The 16554-nt window shown below is 41.7% G+C and overlaps 1 protein-coding gene across 1 annotated transcript in view; it reads right to left on the reverse strand.

Moving 5' to 3' along the window:
- Positions 1–782: 782 nt before the first annotated feature.
- The window catches only part of pepd (peptidase D), a 34274-nt gene continuing 18502 nt past the window's right edge, over positions 783–16554 (reverse strand). Inside the window, exons 9-15 of the mRNA XM_084075757.1 lie at positions 16298–16344; positions 12040–12108; positions 9340–9417; positions 8556–8704; positions 4320–4504; positions 2505–2696; positions 783–1493 (exon numbers count right to left, since the gene is read on the reverse strand). Of these exons, the coding sequence (XP_083931883.1) occupies positions 1350–1493; positions 2505–2696; positions 4320–4504; positions 8556–8704; positions 9340–9417; positions 12040–12108; positions 16298–16344 (864 nt within the window). The 3' untranslated portion in view covers positions 783–1349. The remainder of the gene's footprint in view (positions 1494–2504; positions 2697–4319; positions 4505–8555; positions 8705–9339; positions 9418–12039; positions 12109–16297; positions 16345–16554) is intronic.

Raw genomic sequence — 16554 nt, forward strand, 5'->3', positions numbered from 1 at the left:
TTCTCCTTTCGTGTTATAGACCCCGGGATACTGACTATGATGAGGACTATGATGCTGCGTAGAGCTAAGGGGTCCCTGCTTCAGCTCTCTGTTAGCTAAGGGGTCCCTGCTTCATCTCTCTGTCAGCTAAGGGGTTCCTGCTTCTTTAGCTGAGAGAGAGATGAAGCAGGGACCCCACTACATATTGTATACAATTGTGTTGCAGATTAAACTTTTTCATAGATTTCACTGAAAGTTTGACAGCACTATCATCAGTGTTGTCAATACATTTACTTTACACACCATCTCCTCTAGTGTGTTGGATTCATTTTCATGTTTATTCATTTTTCATTTAACCACTTACACCCTCAACACTTGACCGTACTTGGTCTGCTCTTTTTTCCCCCTCTTTGCCGAAAATAGCCGATCTACAAGCTCACAACCCCTCACGTGAGCCAATGTTGTAGGAGTAGGGATGCTAGGGTCTAAGTGGTTAATGTAAAAAAAAAAGCTGCTATCACACAAAGATTTGACGACCTCCCCCCCCCCCCCCCCCCCCCCCGCAGTATCCGAGGACCTCCTAAGGGTCCTGGACCCCCTGTTGAAGACTCCCGCTAAACCTAACGTATCTTAGCAGTGGCACAATCAGTCAGTGTGGCTGAAATGCTATGGGTCTGCCTTTGGCTCATACAGTGGGTATAGTTCTCCATCTAGAGGTCAGAAATAGCCATTACAACACATCAGCATTATGGTTTAGATAGCATCCTTTTTCTAAAGCTGAAAGAAACAAACCATGACAGACCCAATTGAAAATGGGAGTTTATTAAGTCACAGATGATTTGGGGAATTGCTCATTAATAATAAAAAACAAATTGGAATACAAAAAAGGTCATTTAGCATGAGGCACAGAAATCCTAGCAGCAAGATCTTTTTAGACAGCACATCGCTGGTACAAAAGTGCTCTTTATAGGGCAAATTAAAGCACAACATTCCGTGACTTTTTATGGACATGTTCTGCTTCTGTTGAATGTGATTCATACAGCTTTATTGTGGAGGTGTTACAGATGAGAATGTGAAAGAGAAAACAATACATTTAATTTGCTTTATGCTAACATCTTAGGAATTAGTCGTTCCTTTATCACAGTATAATGGTAATCCCATCTATCATTTTCAGTTGGGTGTTTGTAGCAAGTCAAGTCATTGTTTACAGTACAGCTATGTTTGTGTTGTGCCCGATATGAATATTAATACAAAATACAGGCAGTATAATCAAATTAATTTGATCATAGAAAGAAAGCTAAGAATCCCTTTTCTGCATAAAATGTGAAATGTGTTGTTGGCGACGCCTGACAATGGCGGAGCGATGTCCTTTATAACCTGTCGCTGCTGACCACGGGGCTGAAGGGTTTCGCTGGGTCACTCATGAACGCCTCGATCTCCTCCACCGTGCGAGGCACGCAGGTCAACAGCTCCACACCGCTCGCAGTGACCGCAATGTCGTCCTCGATGCGCACCTACACACACACACACACACACACACACACACACAGAGTTTGTATTACTATACTAAATAGGATATCAACATTTTAAGACAGTGATTTTATGAATGCCATTTTCAATTAATTTTGCCAATTTAACCGTAATCCCAAAGCCGAAAAATAGCACATCTACAAGCCCACAACACGTCGCACTGCTTACAGATCAGCTATTTTTCGGTGCATGACACTGGCACGCAACAAAGTATAAATCATGTTTTAAACCCGACCCCTAAACCTAACCTCTAAATGTCTAATCCTAAACCTAACCCCAAACTGAATATTCTCCTAATTGTAAGCCTCCCCAAATCTTTTTTAACCATAAAACATTTTTTTTCTTGTGAGGAGCAAGAAAACGGTCCTCACAACGTCTATTTCTCAAATATTGTGTGTGTGTGTGTGTACTTACTATACTTGTGAACTTCAAATGTCCCCCCAAAGCAATATAACAGTCATTAAAACAACCAACACATACAGTACAAGACGTGGTGAGACAGAAGAAAGACTGATCAGTTGGAGACTGATGGTCTGGACGACATCTACACCAGAGAATGTGCTCAATTCACTTCCTTTTAAAATCAATTCAAATGAAACACAAAAAATAATAATTGCTATTCATGTGCTTAATGATATTATAGCATTCATGCTTAAAATTATCTCTTAATGTGATGGCTATGACCGCCTTCTTATGACACAAGTTATCCGTTTTATTGCTGCTGCATTGATTTAAAAAAGTGAACTCACACTAGCATCATATAGAACAAAGAAAATGAATCAAGAAAAGCCCACACAATAACGCACCTTCACTTCACTCGATTGAAAGCAAACAAAACAGGCAAACGGAGACGTGAGCCTCCACACAGTACAGCATGTGTTATGTGAGAGCTGGGAGTGGGCGGGTGACTCATATGCCCTTCCTCTTCATTAAACTAAATCCTACTCCTCAAACACAATAAAACAAGCAAACAAGAGGACGAGGATAAGACTGACCCCTCCGAAGCCGCGGAAGTGAGCCAGCACTTGGTTGTCGATGAAGCAGCTCTGGGCGGAGTTGGCCAGGGCCTGGTCCAGCAGGTGGTTGATGAAGTAGATGCCGGGCTCCACGGTCAGCACCATGCGCTCACGAACCAGCCGACCCATCCTCAGACTCTTCAGGCCCGGCTCGTCCACCCGCTCCACGCCCTGAGCAAAATAATAATAGTAATAATACACTTTATTACACGGCTTGGTTGAATGCTTGATTCCGGTTGGTCAAGTCGCTGAATTGTAGCGGTGTGTTATCAGTGGATAATGACCGATGAGCTCAATAACAGACCGCTGTCTAATGGAAGACTCAGAGCACCTGCTCATATCAAGCTTGATTTTATGCCGTATCCAACATGACAGCCATGTAAACAAACAAACCATGTCATTTACAATTAAACTTTGCTCTCAAGAATGTTTTTGAAAACATTTGAAGTGAGAAATAGACGATGAAATAACCGAAAAGTGACTCTATTTGATCCACAACAACGGCAGAATACCAAAACGCTCGCCCCAAAACACAGTCGCCCCGGGGCAAATCCGGCGGTATTATAGGCAAATCGGGGGGCAAGAGTGTTTTGGGACTCCGCGTCAGTGGATAATCACCCTGTCGGGACTTAATTTTCAATAATGACCGGGGGGCAAGAGTGTGTTGGGACTCCGCGTCAGTGGATAATCACCCTGTCGGGACTTAATTTTCAATAATGACCACCTACATTATCCCTTGCTTAGGATATCTGTATATCTGTATATCTGTTGCCGTTACAATAATCAAGTCTGGATGTGATGAAGGATGTATTTGGATGGAGTGTTTGTGTGTGACAGTTCGGTTCAGCGGCGGGCAATGTTTTGGAACATATAATGCTACATGGAACACCTAGTTTAGACCAGGGGTCCTCAGGGGAGTTCCAGGGGGTCCCCAGCTAAATGATAGATAGTTAGGAACCAAATGGACCCTTATGGGTCAGTAACTTTGAGAGTGTACAAATGGTTCCATTTGTGCACTCTCTGGAGTTAAATGAACATTTATTTTACAATATAAATTGGAGTCCCGGAGATAGAAATGCCATTAAATGGGGGTCCGTAGCCCTAATGCATGTCAAACTGGGGGTCCTTGAAATTAAAATGGTTGAAAATCACTGCTCGAGCCGTAAAAATCTTCTCTTATGGGGGTCCCTGGCATATCTTTTCAGTGGCATATCTTTTTAAGTGTCAATTTGGGGTCCTTGACATAAAAAAGTTTGAGGACCACTGGTTTAGAGAGCCTCTGTCTCGCCCCGCATATACAGTGGGATATAGAGCGGGCGGGGCACCAGTGTTGATTTTGACAGCAAATTTTGATTTAGTTCTAGTCTTTTGAATGAAATTCCATTTAGTTTTAGTCATATTTTAGTCATCCGAAATGTATTTTGGCGGTGCCTTGATGGTGTCGTAATGGCTGATTTTACACTTGGTTGCAAGCTGAAAATAGCCGATCTACAAGCTCACAACGCGTCACAGCAAGACGCGTTGTGAGCTTGTAGATCTGCTATTTTCAGAGCGCAACCAAGTGTCAAATCAGCCATGACTTGTCTTTTAGATCTACTGGATCTCTTCTACACTAGTCCCTCACTGACATTTTAGTCTAGTTTTTATTTGTTGACGAAATTGTCAATATATTTAGTCTTAGTCATCATAGCTTAGTTTTTATTTAGTTTTCGGCAGTGAAAAAAAGGTAGTCGACCAACATTTTTCGTCATAGTTTTTAGTCGACGAAATCAACACTGGCGGGGGGGCACTGACCTCTGGGTAGCCGCCCACGTCATGGACGTCGATGCCCAGCAGGTGTCCCAGGCCGTGGGGCATGAACACGGAGCCCATGTGGACTTTCATCATGTCCGCCACGCTGCCCTTCAGGATGCCCATCTTCACCAGCTCCTCCAGGTGCACCTGGTCGGCCAGCCGGTGCATCTCTGTCCACTTCACACCTGGTGGGAAACGCAAACATTTATTGTATTTTGTAAATGAAAACATTGTATTTTCGATTGTACAGTAACACACTTACTTACTTCCTTTATACTGTACCTGCTTGTCGTATGCACTTGCTAACAGTGGTGGAAAGTAACTAAATACTGTACTTAAAGTACAGTTTTGAGGCGTTTTTACTTTACTGGATTTCCAATTTTCTGTACTTTCACTTCTACTCCACTACATCTCAGAGGCAAATATTATACTTTTACTCCACTACGATTATTTGAAAACTTTAGATACTTGTTACTTCAGATAAAAATCATTATATTATAAAACATACATTAACCACGTTAGCCCTATTTTATACCTATAGGCTATTTGAAAATAGCCGATCTACAAGCTCACAACGCATCGGCTATTTTCAAACATTTTCGTACTTTTACTGTTGGTACTTTAAGTACATTTTGATACGAATACTTTTACTTGAGTAACTTACAGTATATCGTTGCTGTCGGGCAGAGACCTCTTATCTCCATATTCTAACTGTTTTCCGTAAATTAACGCTCTACTCGATCATAGTACAGCGCCACACAAAAACATCAAAAGTAGCAGATCTACAAGCTCGAAACGCGACGCGACACGTTTTGAGCTTGTAGATCTGCTACTTTTGCTATTTTTTGTTTACACATAAGAGGTTTCCACTCGACAGAGACGATATACGGTAGGTACCTACTTAATCAAGTATACACGAGTTTAGCGCTTTCTTGCTTGTTTGCTTATTTATTGGCTTGCTCATGAGGTACTAATTCGTGCTGCGTTTCCATAGGGAACCCTGCTGTTACCAAGCCTGTTCCTGGTGCCAATAATAGCTTAGTGTTTGTTTCTTTCTAGCACTTAACACATGGGGTGCCAAAACCGTATATATACTGTTTTGCAAAAGGTGCAAAAAGTTACGCGGAGTGCCATAACCGTACCGGTACGGTTTTGGTGTCTTTTTGTTTTTTTCATTTTTCTCCACACGGGAGGGGCTAGAGCAGCTCTGGGAGTACCCATTGTGATCCTGAGAAGGATCGGCCAGATAGATCACCGGAAACAAAAACATGGCTCCCATCCGCTTCCTGTCTATTTCCTTCTTTAAAACGCCTATATCTCCGAATCTGTTTCCGGTGGGGAAAACCGGTCATGCGCGGTGCGCGATCCGCCCCCGTTGTAATTCGCGAGTGAAATGTTATCGTTCCAGGATGTAGCCAGGGTCATCGCGCTACATGAATGGATGCTTTTTTTTTTACATGGATTTGCTCGTCGTGGAGTCTAGAGCTTTAAACAGCAAAGCGCAGTCAATGGGGAGAATGCTGGCACCCGCGGTAAGTTGTTATGAAAAAATGCTGGCACCCGATGTGTTAAGAGACTAAAACTTGTTTAATCTTCTAAGGCAAAAAAAAAGTGCCACTTGCTAAAAGCAGGTTTTTGACGGTTTCACAGCAACTGCACAAACTCCCAGGTAACCCGTTGGTCTCAAATGTCTGCTATAGCAGAGATGGTGTATTCTTGAACTGTGCCATGCCACCAGCAGATCCATTATATACTGTAATCTGTACTATTTGATTGTGATGACAGGAAATATTGACCAGAAAACTGAAATAAGTAGTGATTTTTCAGGAAATGACAAAAACAAAACAAAAAGTGGAGTTAGGAGGTTTTGTTCATCATTGATATGAACAGCTGAATGGACCTCCAAGCTCACAATGAGGTTGGAGGTCAAAAGGGGGTGGAGCCTGGAGTCAGCAAAACCAGCAAACCCCACCCTCCTTTGGTGGAGTTAGCCGGTTTAGCAGAAAGTTTGAGGATCCAATGGAGTTAGCTGCTTTTGTCAGAAGCGCTTTTTTAATACTTTTCATTGGTTCAATATTTTTTTAACCCATTAAGACCTGAGGCCGCGTCTTAAAAAATTCTAAATCCTAACAATCTTTCAGAAAAAAATATATGAGCTTGTATATCTGCTATTTTTGAATAGCAAAAGAAATCTAAAGTGACACAGATGCGTTCCAGGTCTTAATGGGTTAATCAACTCACAGACGTAAAGGGTGTTCAATAGCACTGATTTATGGAAAGAAAATGCAAAAGTGTCAAAATGGAGTTAGCTGGTTTCTGCCCGACAGCAACGGTATATTTTTATTTGACCTTCATGTTCACCAGGAGATGTTTTCATCTTTTCAATCTTGTATGTGTGGCTGCGTGTGCGTCTTTCCACAGCTAATCTCGTATACTACGAGGCCGATGAGCGCCATATTTCTTGTGCACATTGACAGCAGGCCAAGGACCTGAATTGTCAAATATTTGTCAGATCAGTCAACAGCAGCTGTCATAGTTGTGAATGAATAGTCGCAGCACAAACGTCCCTCCAGGATATGGAATAAGTTTGTTTGGCATTGGTAAAGATTTTCTTTTCATGGGCACAAACCCACATGCTCGGCTGGCTGCGCTGCCTATCCCACAAATGCATGTTCCTTACAAAAGGGGCACCATGTAAAAGGTAAATAAACAGGCTTTCCGACTGTATAAATGTTATTGCCAAGAAGCATTGTTACAATAGAAAAAGTAAACTACGATCTACCAAACACGAACCTGCAAACTTTTTGTGCTAAATTATGTTTATATTCTACATGGATTAAAGCGAAATAAAATCTCACGACTGAAAATGTCATAATGTGCGATTTGTGAAACAGTGTGAAAGCATCCCCCCCCCCCCCAACACACTAGCGCCGATTCCTAAACAATTAACACAAAGGGTGCGTTCGGAAATTGCGCACCGGAGCGCACTTGCCTATTAGTTTGTATTGGCCAGTGCGCTCAGAGCTGTATTTTCGAACGCATCCTATATGCAAAATTAGCACGCTTTAGTAATATAGTTCCTGCTGTTCTACATACTGCCAACCATGTGAAGAAATCACAGATTGAGGCTTTAACCTTTGCTTTTATATGAAATATCCCAAACGATTAACATATTGTGGAAGATGCTTCAGGACATATTGCTAGTTTGACCAATTTAATCTTAAAAAAAACGAAAATAGCCTTTCTGCAAGCTCTCAATGCGTCGCAGACGCATTGAGAGCTTGTAGATCGGCTATTTTTGCTGCGCAACATGCTTCCATAGAAGACATGCTGGCTTCCATGGAATCCAAATGACTGAAATCAGTCTTGGCGACTGAGAACTTTAATACATGATTCTATCACTTTTCATGCTAAAATAGGCAGCTAACTGTAGGTATTCTGTCTGCGAACAAAAAGACTTACAAATCACCTTGTAATCCTAATATGATGTTTGCTCGTGTAGCATATAGTATCTATGTTATCCTCCAATAATTAAACAAAGCTCTGTCCCCAAGAATGTGTCTGTTTGTCCCAAGCCCAGTTCTCCTCAGTGGCTGGAGCAATTGATCTGCATGTGCACGGACCAGCGACGCCCGTTTTCACTTTCCCCAAATGTCAGCTATTTATTAGCGTTTTTATGTACAATAATCCAGGCTATGGGACCATGCTTACAGCCGTCGCCATGGTTACCCCCCCCCCCCCCCCCAGATCTATGAGATGAATGATCAAACTGCGCATGCGTCGAATCCATAGACCCACTGTTAGACTGTTGCCGTCGAGCACAAGCACACACAGAGAACGTGCTTAAACTTTCCTTTACGGGCCGTGTACACTAAGAAAACATTAGTACGGTTGTGTGTGTGTGTGTGTGTGTGCACTGTGGGTCCAGGACACGGCGACGGGACGTGTGCGGTTCCGGCCGTGTGTGGGTGGGTCCGTGTGTGGCGAGGGACGGCTCCGGCTGTTGGAACTGTTTATGAGCCTGTGGCTCCGCGACGAGTCACTTTCCATCCCTGATCTACTGTCTGTGCACAGCGCACTACCCACAATGCACATATTTTGGGTGCTCATTTCCCCCGACGGGTATGGTCTAGTATTATTCATTTACGGGAAAAAAATAAAAAGTTACAATGTGGAGATAAGAGGTTTCTGCCCGACAACAGCGATACACAGTAACTTGGCTTGGCTTGGTGATACCTGGTTTGATGGCAGCCATGACAGCGCGGGAAGACTTGAGCACCGCCTCATAGACGGCCCTCTGGTCTGCTGTGAACTTCCCATTGGCTGGGAAGGAGCATGTGATATCAGAGGAGTAGCAGTAGTACTCTCCACCCATGTCAAACAGACTGCAGGGGAAAATGTATAGAATATAAAAGCTTGTACTGTAGATGGGCTATTTTTGGTGAGGACATTTGGTGTAGAAAAAAACGGTCCAAGCACAATTGTAACTCAGGTCCGTTTTACAAAGAATGGAGGGTTTAACTTCAAGTCAAAGAGGACAATTTACAATCACATTTACACTTATTTATCCACTTAAAGTTTGAGATGTGCTAACTTTTTCATATCTTGTGGAATATGTCTACTGGGTTTTGGGTTTAGCATAATTCCACTGACACTCCCACTGTTAACTCATTGAGTGCCATTAACGTGTTTCACGTGTTTTAGCGCTATGGTGTTGAGTGCCATTAACGTGTTTCACGTGTTTTTGAAAAAAAAAACAGAAAAAAAAGAAAGAAAAAAAAACAACAAGATATCATCATCTGAAGATTTGCAGCTCCATCCACTCCTCCTTGTTTAAATTATAACTTAAAAAGGCTGTATCTCGCTTCCTAAGCACTTTTTTTTTACTTTGAAAAAATAAAAAATAAAAAATTGTAATGGCCAGAAATAGATAATAATAATTTTGGCACTCAATGAGTTAAGGCGCAACCTATTTATTTTTTAACCTTGCTTCAATAAAATGTTAAATGCAGTTACTTACCACATGTCTCCATCCTCAATAGTCTTGTCATTGGGAGCCCCAGCATGGCCGTAGTGGAGAACAGAGGCGTTGTTGCCCCTGTTGAACAACGATAATTATGTATAATTAAAATGTGCTTTTCAAAGAAAAATAATTGCAATTGCGCGGCACAGCGTGTGGTTCCACAGCTTGACGTAATGTCACCAGAAAGTTGATTGCAAACTTCATGGAAAAAAATCTTGATTTTATGTCAGAAGAACAAGTAAAATTTTCGGACAATCAAGGTTCTTTCAAATGATCATTTTAAACAAATGCTTTGGCATCTTTTCAGGCTCTCTCATCTCGACTAGAAAAGCCCTTGGCGAAGTGCCTCGGCGACACAATCATGTTCTAATTTAGCAAGTACTTAATTTTAACAGGAAAATACGTTCCCATTCACTGGCCACTAATCCCCAGGACGCGTTTCATTATGTTAAAAAATGTCTAGATACAAAAGGCCAGGACAGTGTAATTAGCAGCATTACCTAGAAAGGTCTTAACCCATTGATACCTGGAACGCATCTGTGTCACTTTAGATGTCTTTGGCTATTCAAAAATAGCAGATATACAAGCTCATAGCGCGGCACCGAGTGCCGCGCTACGAGCTTGTAGATCTGCTATTTTTGAAAAATCTTGAGAAAAAAAAATTAAGATTGTTTTCCAAAAACTGTTATGATTTTGATTTTTTTTAAGAATCGCCTCAGGTCTTAATGGGTTAATCCATAATGACACTGAGTGAACCAATAGTGAACCAACACAGGAGAGTTGAGCCTAATTTATCGTCTCTGTCGGGTGGAAACCTCATTATGTCCAAAACATTTCAGGATTCAAGTAAAAAAAAATGCAGATCTACCTGCTTTAAAGTGTTTCGAGCAGGTAGATCTGCCAGATCTGCCAGAGATAAGAGGTTTCTATCCGACAGCAACGTTATGCTCCGTTGCACGGCCTATATCCTCATTATGCAGTGTCCCGACACTCAAACATGCACTGAATGTCCCTTATGAGCTGCCGTTCACGCAGAACGACGTGGAGCTGGTTGCTTGTTTCTCTCACATAATCTGGCAACACCCGAGGACTGGCTTCACTTCGTTCTGCATGAACGGCAGCTCATAAGGGACATTCAGTGCATGTTTGAGTGTCAGCACACTGCATAATGAGGATTAGTGGGAAAAAAAAGAACTTTGGAGCTGCTAAAATAGGCGATTTTTGTTTATCCGCATTACTCCATTATGCCAGTGGAAGGGGTCTCCACAATGGACAACAGGGGCTTCTATGAAAAAAGTCAACTGCCCCTGGTATGTTGGTGAGTGATTAGCGACACATCAAAGCAAACACATAAAATGACTGGAACTCTCCTTTAAGTGTGAAGTATGTTTTGGGCTGGAGAGGACATGGTGGTAGAAGACATCCCAGATGTACCCTTAAAGGACGACTTCACCACTTTTCAACATATCTTCATATAATAGGTCCTCACTAATGCTCATGATAAAATGGTAAAAAAAAAAAATCTAATCAGTCTGTCTCTCAGAGGAGGGCTGTAGACAGTTCAGAAACCCGTCTACCAGTGACATCATCGATGGGGAATCCAAGCTAATGGAAACTGCAGGCTTTGTATTCCTGGAAAGTTGCAATGCAATAATAGATCCCCTTGTTCTCGCCTTAATAAAAGTCTGAATAAAAAATGTTTAATCTTTTTGGGAAAACAAATCCTGCCTAACGATGATGTCACTGGTAGACGGGTTTCTGGACTGTCCACAGCCCTCCTATGAGACAGAGACCAAGTAGAAAAAAATTGTATCATTTTATCATGAGCATTAGTGAGGACCTATTATATGAAGATAGGTTGAAAAGTGGTGAAGTCGTCCTTTAACACACTGGTTCTCAAACCCTTTCATGTCAAGGACCGCCAAATTAATGTTTTTTTTTGCGGGACAAAATTACGGATTGCAGCTTTAATGCTTCACCTTTCATTGTCTGTGTTCATTTTCAGCGCCAGACTCTCTCGGCCTCTCTCCAGTGGTGGAAAAGGTACTCGGATATTTTTACTTAAATAAAAGTATCAATACTGTAATTTAGAAATACTCTGTTGCAAGTAAAAGTCTTGGATTCAGAATTGAATTGAGTAAAAGTACAAAAGTATTGGCATCAAAATATACTTAAAGTACCAAAAGTAAAAGTACTCATTACGCACAATGTCCCATTTCAAGTTTTCAAACTGTTTAAAAAGCTTTTGAAAATAGCAGATCTACAAGCTCACAATGCGTCGCATCGCGACGCATTGTGAGCTTGTAGATCTGCTATTTTCAAAAGGCCGAAATGTATATATGGCTGAAGTGGTTAATGTATGTTTTGTAATAATAATCGAAATCTACAAAGTAACTAGTAACTAAAGCTTTTAAATAATTATAGTGGAGTAAAAGTACAATATTTGCCTCTGAGATGTAGTGGAGCATGAGTAAAAGTGTAGAAAATCGGAAATACTCCAGTAAAGTAAAAGTACCTCAAAATTGTACTTGAGCAAATGTTACTTTCCACCACAGCCTCTCTCTCTCCCTCTTTCTTTATCCATCCATCTACCCATACATTTTTATCATCCATCCAATCATCTATCTAAACCATCTAGTCATCCATCCAATTATCTATCCATCCATCCCTTCCATCCCTCCCTCCACAACGTCTTACGTTCCACAGATGCAGGTGTAGGAGGTGTGACGCATTCCCCCTTTGGTGTAGCAGTAGTGCTGGAACAGGCTGAAAATAGAACACACACACACACACACACACACACCCCCTTCAAAGACATATCCAAGCAACGCGGAAGAAAATCAAATGAATGATACCGCCGAGATCACATGAAGCGCTAATTAGCAGAGCGCTTCACCCTGCCCTACTCCTGACCTCACGCTTTCCACAAAAAAACCTATTTAGCGTCCCCCCCCCTTTTTGCTTAACCCATTAAGACCGGGAACGCATCTGTGTAACCACTTTATACTTTGGCTATTCAAAAATAGCAGATATACAAGCTCGTAGCCCGGCACAGAGTGCCGGGCTACGAGCTTGTTTTTTTTTTTTTAATCGTGAAAAATGTGTGCAAATCTGTGAATATATATTTTTTTTAAAAGTAAAATTTTTAGGGGGGGCGGGGGGTCCCTGGAACAACATATTTTGAGATGGGGGGTCCACGGACAAATGCATATAATTTTGGGGGTCCTTGACATGAAAAAGTTTTGTTCCAGGGACCCCCAGAAGCAAAGATTTGAGTTAAAACTGTAGTTTAAAAAATATATCTTTTCAAAGATTTGCACACATTTTCACGATTAAAAAAGAAAATAGCAGATCTACAAGCTCATAGCACGGCACTCGGTGCCGCGCTATGAGCTTGTAGATCTGCTATTTTTGAACTTGCGTTCCCAGCTTGAACGGGCTAATCATCACAGTCGTGCACATCAAAACACTCTCTGTGCCGCCTCTCTCTGTCGTGACAGAACAACGAGAACATCAGAATGATGCATACTAGGGATTGATATGCAGTGTGCTCTTTGCTTTGTCCTGCACACCGAAGAGCAACCGTCAGGCTGTAATGGAGGATTCAGGAAAAAAACGAAAACCAACATTAGGGATGGCCAACCGATAACCGTTAAGAAATTGGCAACCGATTAATACTAACGATTAAAATCATTATTATTTAAAAAAAAAAAAAAATTTAAGGGCCAAAATGTTTTTAAATATTTTTTTGGCCAAGTCTACACCTACACACGTGACTTCCACTTTATTCTTCTCCTTCCTCGTCTTTGTATTGGTAATGTTTGTGTTGGAGCGCCTCAGTGCGGCTGCAGAGTTCATGTGCAACCTCTTCCAGAGAGAGATATAGATACTAGAAACTCTGCTGGAGACACAAAACAAACTGTGTAAACTTGGCCCTTCAAAATAAAATGTATTCTTTTTTTTTTAACACAAATTTTCCTTAACGGTTATCGATTAATTAATCGGTAAGGCCTAATGGTAACCGGTTAATAAAATGGTCTCCATTTGGCCATCCCTAACCAACATATTTATCAGCAGAATTTGATTGACATTCTGCAGTAGATTAACACACTAGATCAGTGGTTCTCAAACTTCTTCATGTCAAGGACCCCCAAAATGCCGCGCTATGAGCTTGTATATCTGCTATTTTTGAATAGCCAAAGTATGAAATATGTTTAAAGTGGTTAAAACGATTGTGACGCTATTAACACATTTTGCTGGGGACCCCATGATACCCCCCTCCCCCCAAGGACCCCTGGTGGTCCCCGGACCCCACTTTGAGAACCAATGGACAAGATAATAAAAAAAGCAAAGGTCTAGATACTGATTGTAGAAACTGATAGGAGGAGGTTCCTGCAAGTGATTTTCTTCTGTAAGTTATGTAGTGATGCAAGACTATAGATAGGGCACAGCACATGCACATACAAAAGACTCCTGTTAATGCAATATTACATTGCAGAAAGGATCACTTTTTAGCTTTTTACCCCTTTTTTGCAATCCAATGTAGTCGTTATGCCAATTGATTCTTCCCCAGTCCCCACACACACCTGTTTGTGTTGTCACTGCTGTTGTATCCTACTGAGGAGCCCCCACCAGGAGGACGTAGAACCTTCGTCCTACTCCTCCCGCCCAACACTCCCTGCTGACAGGTGCCGCCCCAGCCCGTAGGAATGTGTATACTGTAATGCTCAATCACCCTTCCCTCCCCCAAACACAAGCCAATTGTGTTCGTGTAGACCAGTGGTTCTCAACCAGTGGTCCTTGGGGGGGGGGGTACCAGGGGGTCCTCAGCAAAATTAGTTAACATAGCGTCACAATCATTGTAACCACTTAGCTTTGGCTATTCAAAAATAGCAGATATACAAGCTCATAGCGAGGCAGCCAAGTGAGCTTATAGATCTGCCATTGAAAAATTGTGAAAATGTGTGCAAATATTTGAATTTATACATTTCTTTTCAACTCAAATCTTTGCTTCTGGGGGTACCTGGCACAAAACATTTTCAGATGGGGGGTCCACGGCCAAATGTATATCAATTTAGGGGTCCTTGGCATGAGAAAAGTTGAAAAACACTGGTGTAGACGCTCGACAAAGCCGGACAGGCACTTTACCACTGCACCACCCGAGCGCCTCGATAGCAATTTTAATATAACTCTGAAGTGACGCCTCCCTGACATTTTCACGGTGTTGCCGAGCTGTTGAGCCGGTGGCGGGGGGGGGGTACCCCAAACTGCTTATTCACTGTGAAAGCCTCTCCAGCGGTGCTTATATTTACGCCTCTCCGACGTTGCTTTTATGATATCAATTGACACGTTAAATCCACTTTAAGCCATTTTCCCCCAAACAATTCCTTATTGAGCGGAATGCAGCGACTCCATTAGACAGACTAGTGGGAGTTCTGCGAGGAAAGCCTCAGGCACTGAATGGATGTCACCGCAGAATATATTATCTCTCACATTTCACTATAAGCTTTTGAGTTATTCATCTGCTCTCTAAACATTCTAATGCTTGTTTTGCAGTGTCCTGCAATACTGTATGTGACACTTGATGAGGCTGGCAGGGCACTGCGTCAGGCACCCGGGAACTAGAGGCAAGCCAGACACTATGGGAGCCAACCCAGGGCACAGCCTGAAAGGCAAGAAGCGCACCACCTATACGTAGAAGCACTGCGGCGCGACGGCTTAGCTAACAACACTCTAGAGCTCAAGACCCTGATGCTACTGTAGATAGGAGAGTGTGGAGGGAAGCGATTCAGGAGTCCCGAGTTGGTGTTGGCTAGACCACACTCTCACATCGCATCATCATGTGACACTTACAGGTTTGCAGTGTGCTCTATGCTAAGAGTCCTGCATTAACCCATTAAGACCGGGGAGGCATCTGTGTCATTTTTTGATTTCTTTGGCTATTCAAAAATAGCAAATATACAAGCTCATAGCGCAGCACGCTTGTAGAGCTGCTATTTCTTTTGAAAATTTGTGCAAATTATTTGAAAATGTATATTTAAAAAATGTAAGCGAACATGTGTAACTCAAATCTTTGCTTCTTGGGATTCTACAAATGTCTTCTAAATCCAGTTTTTAGAAAAAACTTATGTTGCTATAATATCAGTGGTTCTCAAACTTTTTCATGTCAAGGACCCCCAAAATGACATGTATATGGCCGTGGACCCCAATCTCAAAATATGTTGTTCCAGGGAGTCAGGAACCCCCAGAAGCAAAGATTCTAGTAAAAAATGTTCGCTTTTCACAATTTTTCAAAAATAGCAGATATACAAGCTCATAGCGTGGCACTCGGTGCCGCGCTATGAGCTTGTATATCTGCTATTATTGAATAGCTAAAAGAAATCTAAAATGACACAGATGCTTTCACGGTCTTAATGGGTTAATAATGTAATGTTTTGTTGTACTGTAACTATGCCAAGCGCCAAAGCAACTTGCATCAGCTTGATTATTTTGGGTAATATGGTGTTCCTATCCAAACACAGCAGTTTTCACACCTTGACCCTTGTAATGAACCCACCGTTCTGTTATCATCCTTTAGATGCAGAATTGCAGATGGTGCAATTAGCAGAGGGTACTGTACACAGCTGACTGACTAATCAATAGGAATGTAAGATTTTCCCACAGTAACTAAAACCGTATGATTGGAGAATTCCTTAATTATTCTTTAATTACTCAAGGCTGAGTGCAATTATATCCCTGGTTACAGGGATATATTAAATACAGACATGTGGCAAGAAAATTAAACATCTGAAATAGCATATGGAGACTGATATATCCAATGGAAACATGGAGACTGATTATATCCAATGGAGAATTAACAAAGTACTCTACTTTTAGATTTATTAACCAACTCTTGAAGATGTCTCCAGCTGTTTTGTGTGCATCTTTCATAACCTGCTGATCTACAAGTACTCACCTCTCCATCTCATACTCTTTCATTCCAGGTTTCACGTGCTTCATCAGCTGCAGAGACACAAAGGTGCTTCATTATTGGTGGACAACTGGACATGAGATACTGCGGCCAAATACATGTCAATTTGACATGAAAACGTTTGAGAACCACTGATCTAACTAACGTCTCTGCAGGTCAGTGGTTCCCAAATATTTTAGCTCGTGATATACATTTGGTTAACTTTAACTTATCTAAATACATTATGAAGCACTATTTCAAAA

This window comes from Gymnoscopelus microlampas (genome assembly GCF_963454915.1).
Source record: "Gymnoscopelus microlampas genome assembly, chromosome: 1".
Taxonomy (NCBI): domain Eukaryota; kingdom Metazoa; phylum Chordata; class Actinopteri; order Myctophiformes; family Myctophidae; genus Gymnoscopelus; species Gymnoscopelus microlampas.